This window comes from Dreissena polymorpha, chromosome 12 (genome assembly GCF_020536995.1).
Source record: "Dreissena polymorpha isolate Duluth1 chromosome 12, UMN_Dpol_1.0, whole genome shotgun sequence".
Classification (NCBI taxonomy): domain Eukaryota; kingdom Metazoa; phylum Mollusca; class Bivalvia; order Myida; family Dreissenidae; genus Dreissena; species Dreissena polymorpha.
In genome coordinates this window covers 72654964-72677132 of record NC_068366.1, presented here as the reverse complement: position 1 = coordinate 72677132, position 22169 = coordinate 72654964, and the positions used below count along the sequence as shown (strand labels likewise).

Here is a 22169-nt window from a genome sequence, read left to right as displayed (position 1 = left end):
AAGAAAGCTATCGGACGCACTTTTTTATTTGAACATGTCAAGTCATACGTATGAACTTTTATAGATGAGATTATTAAAGTAGATTTATTATTTCTTACAAATGTCAATACTTTCGATCCCGATCCCTAAGGCTTTATTTTGATGTGGCTGAAAGTAATCACAAAATATCAACAAAATGTTAATCAAATTAAAAAAAAATATTCTTGAATTGAATGAAACATTCATCGCGTTAATTGGTTCACTATCAGAATCCTAGGGGAAAGTTCTCGGTTGCGTCATTAACGCCGATTATATTGTATTGATAGAAATAGTCTTATTTATAAGACGTGCAAAGCATTTAGAGATACTTTTTATATGGGCTAAATTTCTCCAAACATTACCAATATAAAAAGTAGCTTAATATTTGAGAGCGTCAACAAGTTGGACTAGGATACAAATAGCTACACGGCGCATAGTCAAGACAAAAATAATGCTTTTAATACGAATGGATGAAGTAATTATAGTTATCATGAAATCACGAATTGTATCGACCGAAATATGTATACAGCGAAGGCCAATTTTTCAACTTGTATTTTTGTGTACAATGCATGAACATAACGCAAATACATGTACTTAAGGGTGAACAACAATAGGTCACACAATGAACAACACCATACGTTTCATTTGCTTAACGTAATTTCAACTTATAAATGCAAAAACGGAAAACAATGATTATGACATAACAAAGCATAAAAAAAAAATATATACAAATGTATCACTTATCAAGAAACAGACTCGAGTGTGACTCCCTCAGCCTAAGTCTCGTTTCGGTCAATTTGTCAAAATACCCAAACATGTGTATTTTTCTATATGTTACTTGTCACGTCTTTTTCTATAACAGGTATTTAAAAGCGGGAATTTTTTTCAGTTAATCAATTTTCTTTTCAGTACCATACTTTTTTTTACAAATCATGACATTTGGCAATCATTGAAAAGCGTTTGTGTTAAAAATGTATGTAAAATACTCAATACTGAGCCATGCACGTAATATTTATCGGAATAATCAACCATATAATGCATTTAATAAATTGTACAAATTGAAAACAAACTGGAAACACATAATTATTTTTAAGGGGTATACCGAATAGACATATCTTTTAGTTCCGGCATGGCGTTTTGATCCACAATTTCAAGACATGCAAAACATATACAAATATTATTTGCTGTTTGTCATAAATAAAAGTGGTTGAACTCTTATACAGTAAAGAAATAGATATAAATCAGATATAAAAGATCAGCATAAAATACAGAAAAAAGAAAGGTCTCATTGAACTATTTTTTTTTACAGCCATTAAAAGAAGAGCTTAATAAAGAGAAAATTCACAAAACACATGGATCGTTTTACAGTATTTTTCAATAAATATTGATGATAAATGTACTTTATACAATCAAATATATCAAATACAAGAGAGAAAAAGTAAATAGCATAACAATAAATCAATTTTATTATTTAAAGTAATAAATTATTTATCATATATGTTTCGGTTTTCACTTATAATTATTATAACCCAACCATTTAATCATTGCATATCTTCATAGTTATATGTAAGTTATTTCTAATTTTTAAAGTCTATTTTGTAAATATGCCTTATGGGGGTAATTTGATAGGTTGATCAAGAATTAACATATTTCATATACTAATTGACTATATTTTTCACGACACTGGTAATATTCTGTTTCCTAGCTTTTACGCCAAATTATAAAAAAAGAATCGTACAGTAACGTGGAAACAATGTCAATGTCAATAATGGAACTAAACTTAAATGAACTGGTTTTAACGCGTATGTTCATGATTCACTGTATACCTTGTCTGGACCATAATTCTTTCCGACGTAAAATGACTATGTCTGTATCTTCTTTTTTTATATAAACCCACAATTATATAATAAATGCTTTCTGAAAATACTGCTCTCTCTCTCTCTCTCTATTTACCGATACTGAATACTCTATGCTGCCAGCTCACTCTTCATTCTAACCTTTTTAACGTAAACATTACAACCGGATACCCACATTTGGATTTTTATTATCACTGTCGTTAAACAAAATGTGGTGAATGAGCGACATGTCTATGAATGTCGTCCTTGGTTTCTTCCTTCGCCGTAACCGGGGTAACCATGAGCCGCTCGTAAGGACCCTGGTGTTCCGTCTCCCACCCAGCGTCTTGTATGCCCTTTGTGTACGTGTAAATGCTGTCCACAATCCGGTTGTAGAGGCGCGGATGTAATCGAGGCTTCTCCGCATGCGTTTCCTCCTGCGCGCGCACCATTTGTTTGAACGGGGATTGTTTCTGTTCGCGCAGTTGGAATGTCGTCTGCGTTTCCGGTTCTCGGCGTGGCCGGAAAGCCATGTGAGTAGTCGTGTCGGGAAAGTCGGTCATATTGTGCTGTTTGCGTTCGTAGCGGCGCTCTGCCAACCGCTTTGCCTTTGGAAAGAAAAGCGTGCAGTGCTGTTATTAAGGTTGAAAGAAAACGAAGGGTCATTATTTTTTTAAGTGAGCACTTGCATAAGTATTTAAGGTTGTTCCATTGTGGAAAACGCGTTTAAGCATTGACAGTAACTGCTTAATCCTACTCTGTTAATAAACTATATATTTAAAAAGAAACAAACATGTGATAGTAAGTCGTTAACAGAAATTACAAATTAACTTGAATGTAGATGTATTTTGATTTAGAGCGGTGTTAAGAAAGACAAGTGACGTTGGAGTATAAAAGAATTACATGCACGAACGTGAAGCAAAAACAAAAGCCATTGGAAGTCTATATTACCCTTTCTTTACGCTTCTGTTTGGCCAGTTTTTCTATTTTCGCCTGCAGCGGAGTATCCCGCGCACGGGGCGTCAGGGCGGGAACTATCGGCTGTGGATTGCCAGGCAACTGTCGCTTCCGGTGCGGTCCGGACTCAGGAAATGTGAACTCACGTGCGTTGAAGAGGTGACCTTGAGGACTCTTACGGGTCACTTCCACTGACAGAGATCGGTCGTCAACCTGGTATAAAAAAACAAAGATTGCAAGTGGTCTTGAGTGTTTCTAACAGTAACTTAATACGGAGCTTAACATCATTTATTTAAATGTTAAATAACAATGATCTTCTAATATTAATTATAATTCACATCTTAAGAGGTCGTGGTTAAAGAAAATTACGATTTGTTTTTTTTTTCTCCGGTATTAAGTATAAGAAAATTAGTGCCATGTACCGGTAATTGTATGTGAATTCACGTATTTATATAAAACTGAACTGCAGCTCAAACCATTTTCCACAATGCCATAACCAACAAAAGCTATATCGATAATCTGGAATTTCCATTTAATAAGTTCCTTTAGTTAATATTTCAACATTCATTTTCTGATCATGTTACTGCATGGTATTAAATAACATTAATTATAAGCCGGTGAGAGTAACAGGAGGGCGGGGGGGGGGGGGGGGGGGGGGGGGGGGCGAGTAACCAACTTCAATTGAATCAAGCAGCGATTAACAGTCTTTTACTCGTTTGATGAACTAATACTCGTCTATCTGGCTTTTAACCGTATAGAGAAATCATAAACATGACCGTAATAAGCACTTTATGCTTTGATATGTGATTTTTTATTATTTACCTTACTCTGATCAAATAAAATACCTAAACGATGCGACAAAAGACTGAGGAAATATATCAAATGTATACGTTTTCAATACCGGTACAAAACATAATAACACGCGCTTCCCATTGAATAACGAATATACTGATTCTGGATTTGTCGGAAAACAATGGTCGCTGATTCACACTCGTAAGTGACGCAATTTTGTCTGATGCGTATTTTTGTAATCTTGTGGCTGAAATAACGAGTTTATTTACGCAATTTGCCAATATCAGTAAACATGAACACCTACCCGCTCAGTGATAAATGCCGGTGAGATGGTGATCGAGGGAAGGGTTGGAATCTCCGACACCTGGTCCAGTTCCTCGTCAAGCTCTTCGTCGAAGCTGTTGTGCCGCTTCGGCATCATCAGTTCCGGTATCGGCGGCAGTGTCTTCTTCTTCTTTCGGTCTCGGCGGCGAGACGCGTACGGCGGCTCAAACCGGAACTCTTTAAATGCGTATGTCCTAGTGAGACCCTGGTCACGTGTCAGCTGCAATGGAAGCGGAAGTTCGCAGTCGGGGCAGATCGCCAACTCCCGACAAATAAAATACCTGTAGCCGTATGTTGCCACCAAGTCTTTTAACTGGCGACGGCCTTGTTCGCTTACGTGATATACGAAGTTTTCGGTTTTTGGTCTAGTAAAAACCATGCTTATGTCCGATTGTATGATGACCATATATCCGTATATCCGTATTTATTAATCCGGCTAGTATTGTTTTTTGTTAATACACGGCGGACTTGTTGTTATACATCTCAGAATAGCGACTATTTTCAAAATATAAATTAAATATATACTTTATATATATAACTGTTCAACGTCCTTCACATAAAACAGAATTCCAACATCTATTTTTCGTAACATTACAATTTTTCTTGTTCTTTACTTAATAACGCTACGAACAAAACGCCATAGGCATAGAGTCAAATCAGTCGCTAAAGTTTCATTCACAAGATAAACATGTTTACAAGAAGATCTATACACAAAACCTCTTGACGAGTAAGTTTGAAATTCCACAATAAAGCGTTTCTTATTTCTTGTATTCGGATTTCATAGTACGCAAATAGGTTTATTTCTCATACCACTTGCTTACTGTAATGAAAAATGTAGAAAACGAATTGCGTTGAGGTTTAAATATTGTTTCATAACAAAAAACGACGGTTAGACGCTTTAGCCAATTCAATTTAGTGCGATCACATTTGAGATATATGCGTAAAGTTTATTTAATTAAAAGTGACTTTCTATATCAGGAACTGAATGTTTTCGGTTGACGTAATATCTAAAATGTCAACATTGATGATTCCGATTGCAAGTTGTATGAAAGTCACACGACAAACAATAGAGGCGCTGAAGTCTAAATACTATCGCCTGAAACAACAACGGATAAGCAGTATCGTATAGCACAATAACAGAAGACGGTGTGAAAAATGCCAAGCTTCGTTTAAGAACATTTACAAAAGGTGTGCAGTGAGATAACGGTGCCACTTAAAGGCCGATCTCGGCCTATATATGAGATGGTGTACCAGCTATGCTCACTTTACCGTACATATGATACGGAACGTTTTCCTTACAAATTCGTGGGCACGAAATATGACCTTAATTAACATAATGAATTAACACCTTTCAGTACTTGGTGCACTCATTTACAGGCTTTTCCGTACTAATCGGTAGTTTGCAAAAGTAATGACTATAATTATGTCACTCAAGGTCTGTCCGATAAACGTACGGCTGGTACACACGCTTCTTGACGTATGTGAGCTCGGCCACCATACAGACAGTATAGACGGGGTTTCCCGCTGGTACTTCGCTTTCCCCGACTACCAAAATTTATCATCTTTCAGTAAAAACTAAGTATCTTGAAATTGAAAGTTAATAGAATGTTAATATTCTTCCAGACTTTCATGAGTAATAATTTGGATTCGATGGACGGAGCACAGTCCGGATCATCAAATAATGCAGCCCCATGCTTGGAATGACCTCATAAACTTTTAAATACACAAACACACATAGGTCACTCTTCACCAGCGAGACTTTATAGTGTTCAAACGCGAGTGTTGCGTATGTATAATAAAACAAGTCCTTATTTGTTATCTTCAATTAGTAGTAAGATAAGTGCCAAGTATATACATGTATACCGTTTAATGACCACTAAACAACAAGTTCTTATGCGTGGCTATTAATTCATTCGGACTTTCATCCACGTGGTTAAGTCGATCCATATTCGTCAAAGATTTTAATAACATATTGTATCAAATGCCCCCTGTAATCCTTTTAATGTATTTTAAAAGTTTGCGCAAAAAATGAAATTAAATAATATAACATCTATTTGTCATATGCACGCGAAACTGTAATTGAGAATATTAAATGTGATCGAAGGTGAACAATAACAGTTAGTAGCTGTCATTTAATTGGAACTCTTGACTGAATAGTCACATGCACAACGTCCATGGCAAGCCAAAGGGATCGATCAGCACACCTTTATCATTCGCTGCATGATTGCATTTGGTTGAACTCTCAAATAATGATGTTTTTTAAGACGTGTTCATACAAAGACCCCTGACAACTGACCTGGTTGTACATAGATATCATCTTTCATTGGACTGTTACAAGCGTTCACTTTAAACCCTTTTGTTAATCAAATATATTTTGTATTTGTGTATGCAATTTCAGGTCTCGCGTGCGAACGTACATGTATTTACATGTTTGTGCGCACGTTCTTAAGTATTCGCGTATTCGCGTGCGCACGTACATGTATTATGTGCGCACGTTCTTAAGTATTCGCGTGCGCACATACGTGTATTTATGTGCGCACGTTCTTAAGTATTCGCGTGCGCACATACGTGTATTTATGTGCGCACGTTCTTAAGTGTTCGCGTGCGCACATACGTGTATTTATGTGCGCACGTTCTTAAGTGTTCGCGTGTGCACGTATATTTCAAAAAGTGTGCAAGTATAAGGTACACGATTTCTCGATATGAAGAAAGACATTTCAGAAAAAGGCACCCGTTATGTAACTCTGTTCTCTTTTAGAAGAGAAAGAATGGGTGTTTCATAAGAAATTATCGTTAATTCTTGTGAAACAGAAACTTGTGCGGAGGCGGTTTACACTCAACTACAGTGTAGCCGAATTTCTTTCTTAAATATTATGTGGCATACCTTTTCATTTCTTTAATAAATTCAGCTAAGAAGGCTTTATGAGAAATGGTAATGTTATGCGGTGCCTTCATGCAAGATGTTTACTTTGATACTGAAGGTCTTACAACAAGCAACATAAGGATTGGAATAAGAACATTGTGGCTTATAAATGACCTATAAGTGTTAACTTGCGCATGGGAAAGGCTTTACGTTAGCATCTACAACTTTTAATGTCAATACTTCAAGACTGACGATCATTGACATCACTGGACGCGCTTTACGTCATAGTCAGTAAATATAATTAAAACAAGAGGGCCTGAAAGTCCCCAAAATCGCTCACCTGAGATACAAATAAACGGACAGCCCAAGATGTTATTAGAACAAATGTCATGAACAAGTTAAAAAATGAACTATAAAAATGTGACTTCTAGATTGTTAACAAGGTTTTACTATACCCATATCAGGATAACTTCCCTGCCCCATGACAGCCATGTTTTTCAACAGACCGGAAACATTTTCCAACACATCCAAGATAGCATTGGGAGACATCTTCTTACCAAGTTTCTTGAAGATCGGGGACAATAAATGTGGCCTCTAGAGTGTTAACAAGGTTTTACCATCGCCATATATAGCAAAAAAAGATAAATTACCCGCCGCCTGGCGATCATGTTTTTCAACAGACCGTTAGCATTTTGGAACTTGTCCAATATATCATTTTGACAAATCTTCGAACCAAGTTTCATTATGATCGGACAATAAATGTGGCCTCTAGAATGTTAGCAAGCTTTTACTAAAGCCATATAAGGGAAATTGCGGTCATATTTTTCAACCAACTGGAACCATTTTCAAAATCGTCCAAGCTATCCTCGGGACAAATCTTCTGACCAAGTTTCGTGAAGATCCAACAATACATGTGGCCTCTATAGTGTAAACAAGGTTTTAATATAGCCATATATAGCAATTTAAGAAAAAAATCCCCGCCCCCTGGCGGCTATGTTTTCAAAGCAACTGGAAACATTATCGAACTCGTCCAAGATATCATTGGGGCAAATCTTCTGACCAAGATTCATGATGATCAGACAATAAATGAGGCCTTTAAAGTGTTAACAAGATTTTACTAAAGCCATATATGGAAAAAAGGAATGGCCCTCCGGGGAACATGTTTTTCAACAGACCAGAACCATTTCAAACTTGTCCAAGATATCATTACAACATATGCTTTAACTAAGTTTCATAAAGATTAGACAATACATGTGAGTATTGACAAGTCTTTACTATAACCATAAAATGAAAAATGACCCGCCTTTCGGCGTCCAAGTTTTCCAAACAACCCGAACTATTTTCGAAGTCGTCCAATATATCATTGGGAAAAATCTTCTGACCACATTTCATGAAGATCGGACAATAAATGTGGCCTCTATAGTGTTAACAAGGTTGACTATAGCCATATAAGGAAAAATGTCCCGCCCCCTGACGGCCATGTTTTTCATTCAACATGAACCATTTTCGAACTCGTCCAATATATCACTGGCAAAAATCTTCTGACCAAATTTCACGAAGATCGGACAATGTAGCCCCTAGAGTGTTAACAAGGCAAAAGTTGACGCCGTACGACGGACGATGGACAAAAGGCGGTCACAACAGCTCACCATGAGCACATTGTGCTAAGTTATGCTAAAATGGGAAATTAAATGTGGCCTCTATAGTGTTAACAAGGTTGACTATAGCCATATAAGGAAAAATGTCCCGCCCCCTGACGGCCATGTTTTTCATTCAACATGAACCATTTTCGAACTCGACCAATATATCACTGGCAAAAATCTTCTGACCAAATTTCACGAAGATCGGACAATAAATGTAGCCTCTAGAGTGTTAACAAGGCAAAAGTTGACGCCGTACGACGGACGATGGACAAAAGGCGGTCACAACAGCTCACCATGAACACATTGTGCTAAGTTATGCTAAAATGGGAAATTAAACAAAAATCAGTAAAATATTATCGACATTGGAGACTATCGCATTTTATGTAACTTTTTTTCAATTAAATTCCTCGATGAATATCTAATGACTCGAATTTATCTTTTGTGTGGAATCGACTAAGTAAGTCGTAGGATATTAAATAGTCGAGAGAACTACTAAGAAGTATTCACAACATTGCTTACTGGTATAAACGACTTAATCACGTAGAAAATCGTTGGATCGACCTAATAAGTCGTGGTAAGAGCATATCTACGTTTTTCATCGCAGTTTTTGAATTTGTATGAATGCTATACCGGCCGTTAGTTGGTAAGACTTACACGTGCGCAAGTGAGGAATTGTAGTTACGAACGAAAATACTTACACGTGCACACGTACAGAGTTGTGAAAACATATTAAAGATATCGCCTACACGCCACTGTAAAATTTAGAATTTGATATGAAATATTCACTTTTTTAAATGGGCCTTTTCACAGAATTTGTAATGTATTAAAGTTTGTCATTAAATGCTTTATATTGATAAATGTAAACATTGCATATTAAAAGTTCCAGTAAAAAACAAGAATAAAATTAAAGAAAGAAAAAAAACTCGACTGTGCTCGAACCACTAACCTCTAGAGTAAAAGTCTATTGCTTAGACCACATGGCCATCAGTGCTCGTACAATAAGGGATGTATTTTATACTATATTGAAGCAATCCTTGTAGTATCAAAAAACATAACGACAACAACAGAACTCTCCAAATTTTTCAATTGTTTTGCGTTGCAACGCTTTATAATTTTCAGGTTTTTAAATCATCAAAAGATGCATATTATGGATATTTGAGAGAATATTAAATGTTCAGTATTACAACTGTTTCCTCGCAAATATCATAACTACAACGAAAATTTGCGAATCTTAAACATTTTTTTTTATTTTGTCAATTTACCAAAACGTGAAAAGGCCCCTTTAAGTATGGTGAAAATTCTTGTAGGAGTATAGATATATGGAGCGGATTTCTGTGGCAATAGGGTATGGGTCTGGTAGTGAAGGCACACACTACTTATCAGAAAACTCACCTTCCTGATGACCGGAAGCCTGTCGACGCTGTTTATCTGAAGCTGTTTAACGCGGTGGATTTGCTCGATGGTGGCACTCTCCATGCGCGCGGCGAGGTTCACCTCCAGCAACATTCCGCCACGTGCGGAGCGTGTGCACGCAACTAGCACGTGATCACCGTTGAAACAGGTTGACAGACCTCATCTGTGGTTTGAATTGAAGCGATTGTACGTTTAAATATAAAAATCATGGATTACACAGGGCTAGCAAAACCGTCTGGCTAATAATTCGAATATAAAGCGATCGTTCTCTCAGAAATCAGATGCTCACCGTGCCGGACAGATGAGGTGACTTGTTGGAAAGAATGTAAATGCAAAGGGAAGTATTCAGTGTGAAATATAAAATAAACTCAGCTGCAATACAAATATTGTTATACATATTTTAATATGTCATGGTACAATGCCGTTTGAATCTATAGAACCTTATATGCACACATGTCTATTTATGTTGTACTCGATTCAAGAAACAAATAAATGAATTACAAACCAAAAAAAATTCAGACAATTTCTATCAGCAATATTGACAATGGAAAGAAGAATAAAGATAAATCATTATTTTTTAACACGAAATCATGAGGCATTCAATCCACCTAAAATTTATCTATATGTTTAATCACATGCATAATTTTCTTACCTAATTGTAACGTATAAACAGATCCGGTGTAAATTTAAACACTCGTTTTGATGATCGTATAGTATTCCCAATTCGTAATCACTTAAGAATATAAGAGTGATGACTATGTACACCAATACATTAAGTTTAAATATGGAGATATACCATTACATTGTCACCTTGCAATTCTGTTTTGTCCATAACAAATGCTCAATACTCGGTTGTTTTCGTGGTGGGTATATTGCAAACAATATCATATTTAGCCCATCTCGCCTCGACACTTTTAATCGGCAGAATCTTAAGTTAGCACTTCATGTCAATGAATTAAGCAAAAATATTAATAATACACCGTGTTATAACCATTTGTAAACCGTCGGTATCATATCATAGCTCGTATTCATATATGAAATTCTTTCAATTAAGGTCATTTTTAGGATCGATTAATAAAGAATACGTAGACAAGATCTTCATTAAAATAAATAGGTTGTCAATAACATACCGTGTCTGCTCTGGCACGGTACTTCAATTTGTAATTCTGCCGTTTCATTTAATGAGCTTACATTAGTTCCCGTTCTTTAGTTAAGTTCTCTTAAATATCGGATTGTATCTCGTGAATTTTGCTATAAAATTGTAATAGAGAACATTGACTCCGATCAGTGGAACGAAGCATTTTTCGGTGCAAAATTAAACGAAGGTTTACAACGAAGGTTAAAACTTTGTTTAACTTCTCTTAATAAACATACTTGCATTCAACCAGGGCCTATACAAACAAATTTGTATAGGTCGCGGGTTCAAAATATCTTTAATATATAGCTTTCATGAATTGTTGTGTCAAATATATAATGATGACGTTGATTTAAGTGCTTTGCGTTTTAAACACACAAATCATCAATCAATACCATTATTAAATACAGAACTTAAAAATTGTGTTAATTTTCAGTAACACAAATATTTAGTTTGTGAGTGTAAACGCTTTGAGATTTGAAATTATTTCAATCTGTTTAAATATACATTTTTGTTAAGTGAAATCCTCGAATATTAATTTCATACAAGTGTCTTTAATGATTTCATTCATTATGACATATGATCCGAGATATGTATGGTGACCCGACCGCTGTTTATTCTCAAGTTTCATCTAATTTTCAATTAGTTCTCACCCTTGCTTTTGTTCTACACCATTAATGACTAATTGAGCAAACTAATTGGACGCACATGTGACCTCATTTGCAGACTTTCTGTTATTTTTTTTCTATAATAAACTGCGGACAGCAAGGATTTTTTAATATTTGTAACACGGCTTCTTATTGCCACATGATTACATGACGAGTCCATAATAAAACTAATACCGTGTATCAACATGAATACAAGACAAGTCCATAATAAAACTAATACCGTGTATCAACCTGAATACAAGATAAGTCCATAATAAAACTAACCATGTATCAACATGAATACATGACGAGTCCATAATAAAACTAATACCGGTATCAACATGAATACATGACGAGTCCATAATAAAACTAATACCGTGTATCAACCTAAATACAAGACAAGTCCATAATAAAACTAACCGTGTATCAACATGAATACATGACGAGTCCAAAATAAAACTAATACCGTGTATCAACATGACGAGTCCATAATAAAACTAATACCGTGTATCAACCTGAATACAAGACAAGTCCACTAACCGTGTATCAACATGAATACATGACGAGTCCATAATAAAACTAATACCGTGTATCAACATGACGAGTCCATAATAAAACTAATACCGTGTACCAACCTGAATACAAGACAAGTCCATAATAAAACTAACCGTGTATCAACATGAATACATGACGAGTCCATAATAAAACTAATACCGTGTATCAACATGAATAGAAGACAAGTATAATAAAACTAATACCGTGTATCAACATGAATACATGACGAGTCCATAATAAAACTAATACCGGTATCAACATGAATACATGACGAGTCTATAATAAAACTAATACCGTGTATCAACCTGAATACAAGACAAGTCCATAATAAAACTAACCGTGTTTCAACATGAATACAAGACGAGTCCATAATAAAACTAATACCGTGTATCAACATGGCGAGTCCATAATAAAACTAATACCGTGTATCAACATGACGAGTCCATAATAAAACTAATACCGTGTATCAACATGACGAGTCCATAATAAAAATAATACCGTGTATCATGTTATTCAGGTCAGTAACATGCCATGTGCCGCATAGTAAAAATTAGATGCCAGCAAGGCAACCCAAAAACAATGCACCCGACTACCAGCTCAGAGTACCTTTACATACGAATTTTTAATTATATATTATGCATAGATATGTAAATGCTTGCAAAATCGTCAATAAAAGAAATTAGCTCTGTTAATTAAAAATCATCATATTTATCAACCTACAATCTTTTCACGCTTTGCACAACAGAGAGTGTAAAGAATATGTGTTCTTTTTTGTATTGGTGGTTTCCAACCTTCAACAATATAAAGTTACTTCCCTTTGACATAACGTTATAATTCTTATTTAATAAAAGTAAAAACAATTTAAATAATTCTTTAGTATTTTGATTTAAATATTTTTGTTGGATTTGTATAAGTTTATTGTCATTCTTAAAGTCGAACTTAATAATTGGTATGAGAACTCACAATTAAAAGCTTCATTGCCTGGGAAAATCTTAATTGGTTGTATATGTTGCGGATATTCCAATTCGGATATGACACCGGCAACGTGAAGTCTTATGACCAGCTGTTATTAAAAACTTAACTTTTATGAGGTTTCAACAATTGATTTTACGGATCAATAAGTATTTTCATATGTTCGCATTTCTGTTCATTAGAAACAAATAATTAAAATCTTTGGAAATGTTATGTTGCAGTGTTATTTCGAATATCATAAATTATACATGTAATGTTTAATCTATCTAAATTTCAGATGACAAGGAATGATGTTTGAGTCCTAGTGTCTTACAAGATTGGATCAACATGAGCTTATTTAATAAGGTGGCATTTTATCCAACATTGTTCTACAATGTTGTTATGACAAAGATATCTTCCAGAAAGTGGTATGATCGTATTGATGAGACGGTTTTGTTGGGAGCCTTGCCTTTTAGAGGAATGACTAAATGGGTAGCTTATTTTTTCTTACTTATCACTATTGTCGAAGTTAAGAAAACATCATAACGGATTACATATAAGTCGTTTTTATTTAGATCAATCACATGTAATTTACATCAATGAGATTACTATTTCTGAAAGGATCACCATTAGTTCATAAAAACATGTAGAGTGCATCTGTATTTATGATAGGATTGACAATTGAAATTGGGACAAAATGGATGGGGACATATTCAAGGCCATTCTGCTTAAGCTGTATCCATAATTATACAATGATCAAAATCTGGTGTGGACCTAATTACGGTGATATTTGTTTATATTACAAACAAAAATCTATATGACATATTGCAAGCATGAGCTTCAAGTATTTTGTTTTACTATGATTGCAACACTTGAAATTAAATACAACTAGAAATGGCGCGGCAGAGGCCGACGCGTATCCCCACGCCGCATGTTTGACCCAAGGGCGCCCCAGGGTTGATCATGGGGCCATGCATAGTTGAGATTGACTGTATTGTCATAAGAGAAGTTCAGTATCAATTAGAAGTGAATGGGTGTAAAAATAAAGAAGTTATAGTAAAAGGCAATTTTGGGAGGGTGTGGCCTATGTGGGCGGGGTGCCCCAGGGTTGGTAATGGGGCCATGCATAGTTGAGATTGACCGTATTGTCATAAGAGAGGTTCAGTATCAATTTGAAGTGAATCAGTGTATTAATGAAGAAATTATAGTAAAAGGCAATTTTGGGCGGGTGTGGTCTATGTGGGCGTGGCGCCCCAGGGTTGGCAACGGGGCCATGCATAGTTGAGTTTGACCGTTTTGTCATAAGAGAGGTTCAGTATTAATTTGAAGTGAATCAGTGTAGAAATGAAGAAGTTAATGTAAAATAACCTAAATTTTTTTTATAGTAAATGGATTTTTTTGGTGGGTGTGGCCTATGTGGGCGGGCGCCCCAGGGTTGGGATTGGGGCCATGCATAGTTGAGATTGACCCTAATGTCATAACAAAAGTTCAGTATCAATTTGAAGTGAATCCGTGTAGAAATGAAAAAATTATAGTAAATGGAAATTTTTGGTGGGTGTGGCCTATGTGGGCGGGGCGCCCCAGGGTTGGGAATGGGGCCATGCATGGTTGAGATTGACCGTATTGTCATAGGTGAGGTCCAGTATCAATTTGAAGTGAATCGGTGTAGAAATAAAGAAGTAAATGTAAAATAACCTAAAAAAATGAGTGATAATTTCTGACGCGGCCCCACCCCAACCCCTATAACTTTTGACCCAGGGGTCAGATCAAAATTCCAAATAGTGCACCGTCGCACATATGCTCATAGCTACCATGTGTGTAAATTTCAAGGTTCTAGTGCTTTTAGTGTAGGAGGAGATAGTGGCCAGGACGGACGGACAGACGGACGGACGGACAGACGGACGGACGGACGGCGGAGATCACCACAATATCCCCACCTTTTTTTCAAAAAGCGTGGGGATAAAAACAACAATATTAAGGAAAAACATGTTTCTTTACTTTTACTTCTAAATCTTACTCCCAACTAAATCATCAAAATGTATCTATATTCCGCACATTTTAACATTTTATGTGTCCGCTTTTAGAAATGTCTGTATGAATTGCAATAAGATGCAGATTAGTGTAAATACAACATTTTAATTTCCAATTTGCAATGAAATACTCTCCCTTTGGTGTGACATCACCTGAATTAGGTCATCCATGCAAAAAGTTAACACTATGGCAGTGTGTATGGAACTTGGCTTTGATTGGTCAAACATGATGCAATAATTATATTTGACATGGATATCAAGGAAATTAATGTTTGGATGGTACATCTGTTGTTGCATTGTTTGCATTAGTTCCGAAATTCTGCTTTCTTATTACACCGGACTTACATGTAGGTCACTGGTGGATATATACTGTCCTGTTGCACAATTCAGTGTATTTCTAGCATTCTGTATATGTTTACTTTTCATAAATTAATATATTAAGTGATACAACATTCACTGTATTTTTGTATTTAAGTAAATAAGTTAAAAATGTTTTTATTTTTTGGCAGTCAGTTAAGTTGTCATGGGATGTTATATGCTTCATTTGAATGTTAGGTCTGACTTCTGTATTGTCTCAATATAAATGTTTGTATCAAATATTAAACAAATTAGAGTTCTTTTCAAGAGAAATTTCTTGATAATAAAATTGTACTGAATATTTTTATTGTATTTTCTGTAGTTTGTTCAAGAAGAAAATGTCAGAGGCGTCGTCACTTTAAATGAAGACTGGGAATTAGAAGATTTCTGTAATACAGAAAAGGTACTATTACTTCACAACAGTGTGTAAATACATCTTATAATATCACTGTGACTTTATGATGTTTTTAAATAAAACCAACATTAAAAATTCTTGTTTTATGTTTGTGTAGGTTATTTTGTAAGTAATGATCTTTCCTAAAGATTTTTAATGTTTGAGTACATCAGCAGATGTTTGTATGTACAAAGCAAAATGATATTAACAAGTAGGTAAGATGCACATCATGCAAAGCAATCAATTAGTTATCTCAAATGAAAGTAATGCAAATTTCTTGAAACAACTGCTTCTTTGCAGGAATGGAAGGCAGTTGATGTAACACAATTAAAGATACCAACAGTTGATTTCACGGGCTCACCAAGTCAAGACAATATAAACAAAGCAGTGGACTTCATCGTTCATCACAAGGACAATCATCTTGGGTCAGTGTATGTCCACTGCAAGGCTGGCCGTACAAGGAGTGCAACTGTAGTGGCGTGTTATCTGGTCAGGGTAGGTGTACCAACATTATCATGATCTCACCCACATTGTCATGATCTCACCGGTATTTTCATGATCTCACCCACATTGTCATGATCTCACCCACATGGTCATGATCTTGCCCACATTGTCATGATCTCACCCACATTGTCATGATATCAATCACATTGTCATGATCTCACCTACATTATCATGATATCAGCCACATTATCATGATCTCAACCACATTGTCATGATCTCATGCACACTGTCATGATTTCACCCACATTATCATGATCTCACCCACATTGTCATCATCTCATCCACATTGTCATTATCTCATCCACATTGCTATGATCTCACCCACTTTATCATGAACTCACCCACATTGTCATGATCTCACCCTCATTTTCATGATTTCACCCACATTATCATGATCTCACCAACATTTTCATGATCGCACCCGAATTGCCATGATCTCACCCACATTGTAATGATCTCACCCACTTTGTCATGATCTCACCCACATTGGCATGATCTCACCCACATTGTCATGATCTCGCCCACATTGTCATGATTTCACCTACATTATAACGATCTCACCTACATTATCATGATCTCACATGTATTGTCCTGATATGGCATTGATTGTCATGAGCTAACCTGTATTGTCATGATCTAACCTTGATTTTAATGATATCACCTGGATTGTCATGAGCTCACCTGTATTTTCATGATCTCACCTGTATTGTCATGATATCACATGGATTGTCATGATTTCACCTGGATTGTCATGGTCTCACCTGTATTGTCATGATATCACCTGGATTGTCATGTTCTCACCTGGATTGTCATGATCTCACCTGTATTGTTATGATCTCACCTGTATTGTCATGATTTCACCTGGATTGTCATGATCTCACCTGTATTGTTATGATATGACATGGATTGTTATCATATCACCTGGATTGTCATGATCTCATCTGTATTGTCATGATATCACCTGGATTGTCATGTTCTCACCTGGATTGTCATGATCTCACCTGTATAGTTATGATCTCACCTGTATTGTCATGATATCACCTGTGTTGTCATGATCTCACCTGGATTGTCATGATATCACCTGTATTGTCATGATCTCACCTGGATTGTCATGATCTCACCTGTATTGTCATGATCTCACCTGGATTGTCATGTTATCACCTGTATTGTCATGATATCACATAGATTTTCATGATATCACCTGGATTGTCATGATATCACATGTATTATCATGATATCACCTGGATTGTCATGAGCTCACCTGTATTGTCATGATCTCACCTGTATTGTCATGATATACATGGATTGTCATGATCTCACCTGGATTGTCATGATATCACATGGATTGTCATGATCTCACCTGTATTGTCATGATATCACATGGATTGTCATGATATCACATGTATTGTCATGATATCACCTGTATTGTCATGATCTCACCTGTATTGTCATTATCTCACCTGTATTGTTATGATATACATGGATTGTCATGATATCAATTGTATTGTCATGATCTCACCTTTATTGTCATGATATACATGGATTGTCATGATATACATGGATTGTCATGATATCACATGGATTGTCATGATATCACAAGGATTGTCATGATCTCACCTGTATTGTCATGATATCACCAGGATTGTCATGTTCTCACCTGGATTGTCATGATATCACCTGGATTGTCATGATATCACCAGGGGTCGTATTCCAGAAACATCTTAAGTCATTTCTTAAATACCGGTATTTTCACTGAAGTTCAAAATAACAATGTTTTGTATTTCTTAACTAAATAAAGACATGCTTGTTGTTTTGGTATTCCTCTAATAACACTGACATAATGATGATATTTTGATGTAATTTTCGATGCCTTACTATTGCAGGATGAAATGAAACATTTCAGAAAAATTTCCAATTTAAGGATAAAAATAAAATTTAACTTAACATGCTTCTGGAATACCACCCCTGTATTGGGGTCATGATATAACCTGGATTGTCATGATCTCACCTGTATTGTTATGATATACATGGATTGTCATGATATCAATTGTATTGTCATGATCTCACCTTTATTTTCATGATATACATGGATTGTCATGATATACATGGATTGTCATGATATCACATGGATTGTCATGATATCACAAGGATTGTCATGATCTCACCTGTATTGTCATGATATCACCAGGATTGTCATGTTCTCACCTGGATTGTCATGATATCACCTGGATTGTCATGATATCACCAGGGGTCGTATTCCAGAAACATCTTAAGTCATTTTTTAAATATTTTCACTGAAGTTCAAAATAACAATGTTTTGTATTTCTTAACTAAATAAAGACATGCTTGTTGTTTTGGTATTCCTCAAATAACACTGACATAATGATGATATTTTGATGTAATTTTCGATGCCTTACTATTGCAGGATGAAATGAAACATTTAAGAAAAATTCCCAATTTAAGGATAAAAATAAAATTTAACTTAACATGTTTCTGGAATACCACCCCTGGATTGGGGTCATGATATAACCTGGATTGTCATGATCTCACCTGGATTGTCAGGATATCACCTGGATTGTCATGATTACACCTGGATTGTCATGATATCACCTGTATTGTCATGATTTCACTTGGATTGCCATATTATCACCTGGATTGTCATGATATCACCTTGATTTCATGATTTCACATGGATTGTCATGATATCACATGAATTGTCATGATATCACATGGATTGTCATGATATCACCTGGATTGTCATGATATCAAATGGATTGTGATTATATCACCTGGATTGTCATGATCTCACCTGGATTGTCATGATATCACCTGGATTGTCATGATATCACCTGGTTTGTCATGATATCACCTGGATTGTCATGATATCACCTGGATTGTCATGATCTCATCTGTATTGTCATGATATCACCTGGATTGTCATGATATCACATGGATTGTCATGATATCACATGGATTGTCATGATATCACATGGATTGTCATGATATCACATGGATTGTCATGATATCACATGGATTGTCATGATATCACATGGATTGTCATGATATCACATGGATTGTCATGATATCACCTGAATTGTCATGATATCACCAGGATTGTCATGATATCACCTGGATTGTCATCATATCACCTGGATTGTCATGATATCACATGGATTGTCATGATATCACATGGATTGTCATGATATCACATGGATTGTCATGATATCACATGGATTGTCATGATATCACCTGTATTGTCATGATATCACATGGATTGTCATGATATCACATTGATTGTCATGATATCACCTGGATTGTCATGATATCACATGGATTGTTATGATATCACATGGATTGTCATGATATCACATGGATTGTCATGATATCACATGGATTGTCATGATATCACATGGATTGTCATGATATCACCTGGATTGTCATGATATCACATGGATTGTCATGATTACACCTGGATTGTCATGAACCTGGATTGTCATGATATCACATGGATTGTTATGATATCACATGGATTGTCATGATATCACATGGATTGTCATGATATCACATGGATTGTCATGATATCACATGGATTGTCATGATATCACATGGATTGTCATGATATCACATGGATTGTCATGATATCCCCTGGATTGTCATGATATCACATGGATTGTCATGATATCACATGGATTGTTATGATATCACATGGATTGTCATGAAATTCCCTGGATTGTCATGATATCACATGGATTGTCATGATATCCCCTGGATTTTCATGATATCACATGGATTGTCATGATATCACATGGATTGTCATGATATCACATGGATTGTTATGATATCACATGGATTGTCATGAGCTCACTTGTATTGTCATGATCTCACCTGTATTGTCATGATATCACATGGATTGTCATGATCTCACCTGTATTGTCATGGTCTCACCTGTATTGTCATGATATCACCTGGATTGTCATGATATCACCTGGATTGTCATGTTCTCACCTGGATTGTCATGATCTCACCTGGATTGTCATGATATCACCTGGATTGTCATTAGCTCACCTGTATTGTCATGATCATAGTCATATTATCATGATTTCACCTGTATTGTAATAATCCCAACCGTATTATAAATAAATATCATAATCACTCCCATAGTATCATTATCTCACCCTTTGTATTATGAATACACAATGTACACTGTGTGCTTACTGTTTTTGCTGTTGTCAGCATAGTCATCACACCTTGATTGACCCCATCAGCATCATCGTCCTCCCCTCCTCCTCCTCATAATAATAATAATAATAATAATAAATATTTATCATCTTTATCTTCAAAGTCATGATTATCACCATCATCACTAAGGTCAGCATCCTTATTGCTTTCACAACCATCACTAAAAGGGTAAGCATTCATTTACCATTCTCAACAACATTGACATTGCTGAAAACAAAATGCAAAATTAGTGGTGAAATATAAGGTTTGTATCAGGATTTTAATTCGTTTCATAATGAATATTTTCGTCACATCTTTTAACAGGTGCATGGCTGGAGCCCTGAAAGGGCGGTACAGTTCATCCAGGAGAAGCGGCCCCACATTTGGCTGAGAGACAAACAACTTGATTCTATACAGCAGTTCTACAACATGTGCAATAATAGCAGCAACAACAACAACAACAACAATAGCAGCAGCGCCACAACAAAGGCAGGTGCCTAGAGCGTGATAAACTGGAAAGGATTTGGCAGCGGATTTAGTACTTGGTATATTTGTTGAGATGGAATCTAGTACTTGGCCTTTGAACATGGATTGTGCAATTTGATTATGGATCATGCGAGGATTTTTTTTAAAGAATTAAACTTGTTTAATCCTTTTGAATAAGTTTGGGAATTTCTATAATACCACGGTAGTCTAAATCTGCATTGAATTTACACAGAATAAAATGACATAAGTATAACAAATTTAATTGCCATAATTCAACAAAAAATGTTGGTAAACATGTGTAATATCACTTAAAAAGATACGTTCACATTTTATATAGCAATTACAAAACGTTATTTGGCTATTTTTGATAGTTTTTGTAAATCAAAGTACCAGGGAAACGTTATTAAAATCCACTTATAAGTTTTGCGATTTTTGTAACCTTATGCCCCTCCATTTATCAATTTAGGGTCAGCTTACAGATGTTAATTAAAACCGTTGTAAAATAACAACACACTATCTATTATGGTAAAACATTTTCATGAATTATGTGGATATGGTTTAAAAAGAAGCCTATACTGTGCATTATTTATTTCAAATATACTACGTCTTTTATTTGATACATTTTATATGCAATGGACTTTTTATATGCATACAAAATAAACATGTTATAGGTGTGCAAAATGTGTTCCATAGTTCATGGGCATCTACTACTTTTTTGTTGATAACTATTTGATAATTTATTGTGTTGTTTAGATAGAATATTTCAATTTTCAATAAATAAAACCAAATTGAGGACGTGTTGATTGTATAAACGGTATCCTATTGTGTTCACCATAATGTGATATAAGGTGGTAAGCATCGTAATAAGAGCTTTATAAAACATCTGCCGCTAAGAGGGTTATAGGAATATCATTCGTCCGTCTTCCTGTGTGTCTGTCCGTAATATTTTATTGTTCAATAATTTTAAGGATCTTCATAAAATGTGGCAAAATGGTTTTATGATGTTTCATGCAGGGCTTTTCAACGAGTTACTAGCATAGAAATACT

General features: G+C 35.5%; 2 protein-coding genes across 3 annotated transcripts; one reads left to right on the top strand and one right to left on the bottom strand.

Moving 5' to 3' along the window:
* Positions 1–1531: 1531 nt before the first annotated feature.
* LOC127853560 (uncharacterized) lies at positions 1532–10004 on the bottom strand. Its single transcript, XM_052388154.1, has 4 exons — positions 9825–10004; positions 3907–4146; positions 2805–3023; positions 1532–2461 (listed from the first exon to the last, which is right to left on the bottom strand). The coding sequence occupies exons 1-4, from the start codon at positions 9936–9938 to the stop codon at positions 2075–2077; spliced, it is 960 nt and encodes a 319-aa protein (XP_052244114.1). The 5' UTR covers positions 9939–10004; the 3' UTR covers positions 1532–2074.
* Positions 10005–12980: 2976 nt separating this feature from the next.
* On the top strand, positions 12981–21862 carry LOC127853358 (phosphatidylglycerophosphatase and protein-tyrosine phosphatase 1-like). 2 transcript variants are annotated; one of them, XM_052387818.1, is made up of 5 exons: positions 12981–13032; positions 13432–13625; positions 15843–15923; positions 16215–16409; positions 20961–21862. In XM_052387818.1, the coding sequence occupies exons 2-5, from the start codon at positions 13482–13484 to the stop codon at positions 21135–21137; spliced, it is 597 nt and encodes a 198-aa protein (XP_052243778.1). In that variant the 5' UTR covers positions 12981–13032; positions 13432–13481; the 3' UTR covers positions 21138–21862. The 2 variants fall into 2 exon arrangements, with proteins under 2 accessions (XP_052243778.1, XP_052243779.1); XM_052387819.1 differs by lacking the exon at positions 12981–13032 and adding an exon at positions 13153–13273.
* The last annotated feature ends 307 nt before the right edge of the window (positions 21863–22169 follow it).

Bases quoted from the DNA above. Each gene is read 5' to 3' on its own strand.
- LOC127853560 (XM_052388154.1), bottom strand. From the start codon at position 9,938: ATGTTGCTGGAGGTGAACCTCGCCGCGCGCATGGAGAGTGCCACCATC. The intron at 3,024-3,906 runs GTAGGTGTTCAT...TTTTTATACCAG, and splicing joins CGGCATTTATCACTGAGCGG to GTTGACGACCGATCTCTGTC. The intron at 2,462-2,804 runs GTAATATAGACT...TTCTTTCCAAAG, and splicing joins AACAGAAGCGTAAAGAAAGG to GCAAAGCGGTTGGCAGAGCG.
- LOC127853358 (XM_052387818.1), top strand. From the start codon at position 13,482: ATGAGCTTATTTAATAAGGTGGCATTTTATCCAACATTGTTCTACAAT. The intron at 15,924-16,214 runs GTACTATTACTT...GCTTCTTTGCAG, and splicing joins ATTTCTGTAATACAGAAAAG to GAATGGAAGGCAGTTGATGT. The intron at 16,410-20,960 runs GTAGGTGTACCA...ATCTTTTAACAG, and splicing joins TGGCGTGTTATCTGGTCAGG to GTGCATGGCTGGAGCCCTGA.